The sequence below is a fragment of the Rhagoletis pomonella genome, unplaced genomic scaffold, assembly GCF_013731165.1.
Source record: "Rhagoletis pomonella isolate Grant_MI unplaced genomic scaffold, Rhpom_1.0 Rhpom_scaffold_00012, whole genome shotgun sequence".
NCBI lineage: Eukaryota > Metazoa > Arthropoda > Insecta > Diptera > Tephritidae > Rhagoletis > Rhagoletis pomonella.
Window position 1 is genome coordinate 12,355,161 of NW_023458566.1, and position 6,000 is coordinate 12,361,160.

At 38.2% G+C, this 6,000-nt stretch overlaps 1 protein-coding gene across 1 annotated transcript in view; it reads left to right on the forward strand.

Moving 5' to 3' along the window:
- LOC118747839 (glutamate receptor 1-like) overlaps window positions 1-5,993 on the forward strand; it is a gene marked incomplete in the record, with an annotated part of 322,600 nt that extends 316,607 nt beyond the window's left edge. The window contains 1 exon segment of the mRNA XM_036482013.1: window positions 5,313-5,993. Within this exon segment, the coding sequence (XP_036337906.1) occupies window positions 5,313-5,825 (513 nt within the window).
- Between the last annotated feature and the right edge of the window lie 7 nt (window positions 5,994-6,000).

The following is a 6,000-nucleotide window of genomic DNA, read 5'->3' on the forward strand; positions in this document are numbered from 1 at the left end:
GGAGGTACCTTCAAATTGGTCCAGCTCACTTGATACTTTACATTTCTCTGAAATTAATATGGCAAAGGTCTTAAAACATAATAAATTCTGTAGATCGAAAACCCGTACCAAATTTTTTTTAATGGAGAGTGATGCACCCTAATGAACCCATTATTTGATGTGGAGCGTATTTGTGCTGATGTGGCGTAAAATAATCGTTTGCAATTCGCACACGTAATTCTTTTTTACTATGCTGGGGCGAATTCGAGTAGATGAGGGTGTTCCTTCAGGACATTTGATCTAAAATTTTAATTAGGCAAAAAAACTAAAAGATTAACTTTCACAGCTGAAAAGTAGGTTTCGTTTTAATCAAATTTAGCTTTATTAGCAAATTCCTTTGGTAGACATTTATTATTGATGTTTGCGTTATGAATATGAGGCAAATTGGTCTACTAAATCCGGTTCTGCAGGTTTTTTTGTTTTTGTTCAGTGCTTAACGGCTGCTGCATTTTATGCTAGAAATTTCTTCAGGGAAAGTGTCTTTATTACACTGTACAGCACACAAAATAGCCAGATTCTATCAATGTATTCTGGTTAGAAATTTTAATCCCGGGATCCCGGCCTTTTTTAGGTCCCGAAAATCCCGTAATTCTTGGCAAATAATCCCGGGATTTTCGAGATTTGTAATTTGAAATGATGGCAATAATTTTTTACCAGTATTGGCTACATTTCTTTTTTTATTTAATAACATATATTTTGTTATAAATTTCTAGCTCCCTTTGCATATAAATAGTAAAATTTACACCCAAAAATTATTATATTCGCGAAACCCTGGGCCAAATATAGTAAACCAGAGTTTTGGTTTTTTCACTCTGACGTCAGTAATTAAAAATTATTTGAAAAATTCAGTGAAATGTGCTTAGAGAAGAAATAAGGGTATAAATATAAATAGGAAATTTTGTAGAATTTAAACAGATTAAATTCTTTGGTGCATAAGTTTTGGTTTTGAAATTTCGCAATATTTGTTTTTGGAAAAATTATATGTTAAGGACTTATATAAACTCCAGAACATCCTCGAATTTCGTCCTTCTAACTTTATCAGCTCAAAATTTATTTATTTTTTTTAATTTTTGCAATTCTAAAGAAATTTTCTCTTTCATTTGATACCCATATTTTTATTCTACATTGCATTCAATTTTTTAAATAACTTTTGGAATTTATCATATCTTTCAAATTACAAAGCCCTTTAAAATAAATCCTGGCGTCAGAGAGAAAAAATATAAATGTAATTTTAAACAAAGATAAACTCCTTCCCCTCCACCTATTTTCTACCACGTAGTCCATGGCCTTGAGGATTGCAAATACCTCAGCCTGGAAGACCAAAGCATACTCCCTAAAATAGAAGTAAAACATATTCCCATTAACTGCGATCAAGAGACCTCGGATCCTGACCCAGAGTCAGTTTTGGAGACATCAGTGAAGATTCGACAACGTGTAAGTCCGGGCTCAGTGCAGGTATTAAACAAGCGCTCAGTCTCGGGGAACTCAACATTAACTTGAAAGGTAATGATGGCGTACTTCCAGTGGCTTTGAAAAGACACAAGTACTCAGATCTCTCACAGGCACATAAGCTAAAATTGCGTTGGAAGTTTTACGATCGGCTTGGGTAAGGTTTAACCACTAAACTAAGACTAGTGTGTCATCAAAGGAAAAAAACTTAAATTGAGTAAAAGGGGACTAGGATTTGAGGAACTAAAATTCCATTTTTACAAACTTCATTGGCACACTCGAAATTCATTATAAAATTGTTATATACATGAAGAAGGTAATATATATGTGCATTACTGTGTAAAAATCTTCCCGCCAATTTTTAGTTACTCTTAAACAATTTTACTTTGAAGTTAAGGCGTGCGAGCAAACGTGCGAATAGGTTACATACGCAACTACGGGTACATGATCACCAGTGGTTATTTTTACTTTTTTTAGTATGTCTTTTTTAAGTTTTCATTTAAATACAATTTTGCGTTGAAATCTTGTTCTTTATACAAAACTTAAAACAATTCATTTTCTAAGATAAGTGTGCCACCAACTTCGACCAAAAAAACGTATACTGAGAATACACTGAAAAACTCTTAGATGGAAGTATATTTACTAATGATCATATCAGTTCTTCTCTTATATGCAGCAAGATTATATTTAGCACAGTCGTGTTACTCCTTCACTATTGGCTGATGTGGTTTGAAACTTTCCAATTACCCAGTTGAGTTCGCAGACATTCAAACCAATAGTTCGTAGACAAGTGAGCACAATTACATACATACATTGGTACACTTCTACAGGCAAATCTAACTAATCTAGCAGTTTAAGCAGTTATATTGTAATAGTAACGCTGCAACAGTATCTCTGTATTTAAACTATGACTGGCAGTCGAACATGAACAGGTGAAGTCAGAGATACATACATACATACATGTAATGCAACAAATCTGATATTCAGTACACTTACATATATGATTGCCATTTGGAGACCTTCGCTATCACGCTGATAAGACAGCAACAACAAGCAATGCAAAATCAATCTATTTACATATATACTGTGCACATACTTTGTAGCAATGAATGCATTAACGTTATTTGTGCGTTCAACTGGCGAGCTTAATAAGCGCAATCATACACATGCACACATGCGCAGACACAAAGGTACAAAGCATTTGGCATTTAATCAGTCGCCATGGGGGAGAGCCAAATACGAAACTCTCTGTTCATTGATGCCTATAGCCGGCCTACAGCGGCACGGTGTTTACTCGTGCCTGCTCAACTGCCTGCTGTGGCTTGCCGACCGTCTAATGTCTAAGCTTGCATACGTGTATATATGTATGTATGCGATATGGCTGTTAGGCAGATGAGCAACTGACAAATATAAACAAGCAAATCAACAACCAAGTGGAGGAGTGAGCTGGCCTATGCATTAGGCATTTAGGTGCACTCACACACACACAAGCACAAGCTTACGTCAAACTCAAAAGTGGGTATGGTGGTGGTGGTAGCATGGCAATGGCAGCTTGGATAGTGCGATGGTAAAAGGAGCAAAGCCTAAGCCAGCCGCAGTCAGTCCAACACATAACCATCCATGCCCTTATATTGGGTCATAATATTTGGGGCAAATTTTTTGATAAATTTTGAAGAAAACAAATTCTTTATTAAAACCAATGCCATTTTGGGCCATTATTATGTATGAACTTTTTGTAATTTTTCAGGTAGCTTCATAGTTGCATCGTTGTAGTACTTCTTCGAAATCTGTTCAAGGCTATTTTGAAGACCATTTTAGGCCTAGTTTCGGACAATTTTGAGACTACTTCAGCTACTTTTCGGCACTTGTTCGGTATCATTTGGGGACAATTCAAGGAATATTTCAGGACTAGTTTTAAGATCATTTTGGTTCGAAACTATTCATGAAAAGACGTTTTAAACACACTTTAATCTGATGGATTAGTGCCACCAGATGTATTAGCTTCAACACAAGTTAGTGACGAAAATTCGCTGATCCTTTTCATATGACCCAATATACTTGTGTAAGTCTGCTGCAAATTTACGCCTAAATGCTTCAGTGCAGCCTAGCCGCATATGTGTGTGTGTGTGTGTGTGTTTGCACTTGTAAACCGGGTGCGCCTGTTTGCTTTCGTACTTCGCATGGCTGAATAATCATCGCGTTCATTAAAACAAGCCTTACTTAGTGGCGCACACAAACAGCGAACACGTCTGCCACTGCAATGGCTACTCACAGCATTCAACTAATGACTGACACAAGCATATCTGTCGCTTGGTGACCACGTTGCTCTACTATAGTATACATAGGTGTTTATTCGGTATATGGTTGAGCAGCATCAGCAGTGGTCAGCGAATGTTGCTAAGACAAGTAAGCAACAGCGAGCCTCGAAATTCCACACACAGGCACACGCATTTAGGGTACAAGTACACCAGGTGGGCAAACATATATGTATAAGTTTAAGTACTTATGTACCTATCGCTTAGAAAGCAAACTGTTTTCTGTTACTGAAATTAATATGAATTTGCACCATTCAGTAAACAAGCAGAGCAGATTGTAGTCCTAGTGCCAACATTACTTACTAATAAGTTGACTAGCAGTCACCGATGGCTGCTGACATGGCTGTATAGTACCTATGTACATACGTACTAGGCTTCTATGAGCTTACTTATATATACATACATATTTATGTATGTATGCAAGTATGTGCTAACATACATATCAGTTTTTATGTGGCGGTTACTCATCCTATGTCGTTTACACTTTACCACATTTGCTTTATATTGCACCCATGTTTAGTTACACACTCACACACACACATGCAAATATTGTTGGTAATGCAACAGTGTGCATACAAATTGTACATAGTACTTACATCATCCATACCGAACACTTTCGTTGAATGTTTGTGTTCTAATTACATGTTAAAGCAGGTATTTGGTAATAATATATGTATTTAGTGGCTTGTTTGAATACATACATACATATATGTTTTATACAGGTAACAGCTTTCGGTGGCTGTAGTTGGTGCTGAATCAGGGATGGGCGTAATCAGGAAAATGAATAATTGAATAAAAAAAAAAATAAGAATAAGCTTTCATTCATCATTCCAACAATTTTGAATGACGAATAAATTTTTATTCAATTTATTTATTTATGAAAAAATTAAAAATTTATTCATCATTCGCAAGTGCTTGAATGGAGAATAAAAATTTATTCGTCATTCAAAATTGTTAGAATGATGAATAAAAATTTATTTTTTATTTGAATAATAATTCATTCAAAAACGCCCATCCCTGGTCCGGCATATGTATTTACGAAGGTGTATAATGGCAAGCAATTTGCAAGTATGAACACCAACAGGCAAACACACACACACACACACACACGTACAAACTCATACACCTTCGTACAGCCGCTGCAAAATTTTGGCAATATTCGTACATTAACTAAGCCACCAACACTGCCACAGCCACTCATTCACCTTCAATGTTTATCTTATTTCAGATGGCTTCCAGTGTAACATACCCACCGCTCAGGTTGAGTACATGATTGGGCTGAAGAATGGCAGCACTTGCAAACCGATGATTGAATGTCAAGTGATTGATCTTTACGACAGCAAAGGCATTAAAGTAAGCAATTTGCACCGGCCTGCGCCATTGTGGTTACACCCCATTTATGTATCTGCAACATGTCACATATTTAATCATACCTCCAACTCTCTCTCTTCCATCTCTCTCTCTCTCTCTCTCGCTATCTTTCATACGAATTCCCGCACATATCCATAGATTACTGGCGACTTGGATGGCACATTGGGCGGCTACACTGCCATCCGCCTGCTGGGCGACATTTTCGTGATGGCCGCATTGACGCTGCTCAACACCGCCATCGTCATTGCAGTGCGCGAGACATCGGAGGGACGCGGTGAGGTATGCCGTCAGTATGTCTGGGGTGCGATCGCTTATGTGCCGCTCTTCTCGCCCATCGATTTGTTTGCCTTTTCGAGTGACTCGAAACACGACGCCGCACTGGTGGCACTAATACTTGTCATTGTGTGTCTGCTCATCGGTGCATTAGTGCTGCTGTTTGCCTCGCAAATGCCGCTTAGCCCGCCGGAGTGGTGGGGTGGCACACAAAGACCGGCATGCTCGTCTATCCCATGTCGGCAATACGTCGCTATAGCCCTGAAATATTCGTGCTTACACTTGTCGCCATACTATTCGGCACATTCTGGAGCTGCATTCACAGTTTTCTCATTTGGACATTCAGCGATACGTATGCGGTCACCTATTCTGGGTTGATTTTGGTGTTGGTGCTGTTCTTCAATGTCGACAAATTCATCGAATATTGTGGACATTCGAATATCTTTATCGGCGGCTTTGCGATTTTCATCATACGCTTCACTGCGCTGAGCAGCGATGGCACCCAGTGGCTGACCGTTGTCATGGAGGCTATCGAGCCGGTCGTCATCGGAGT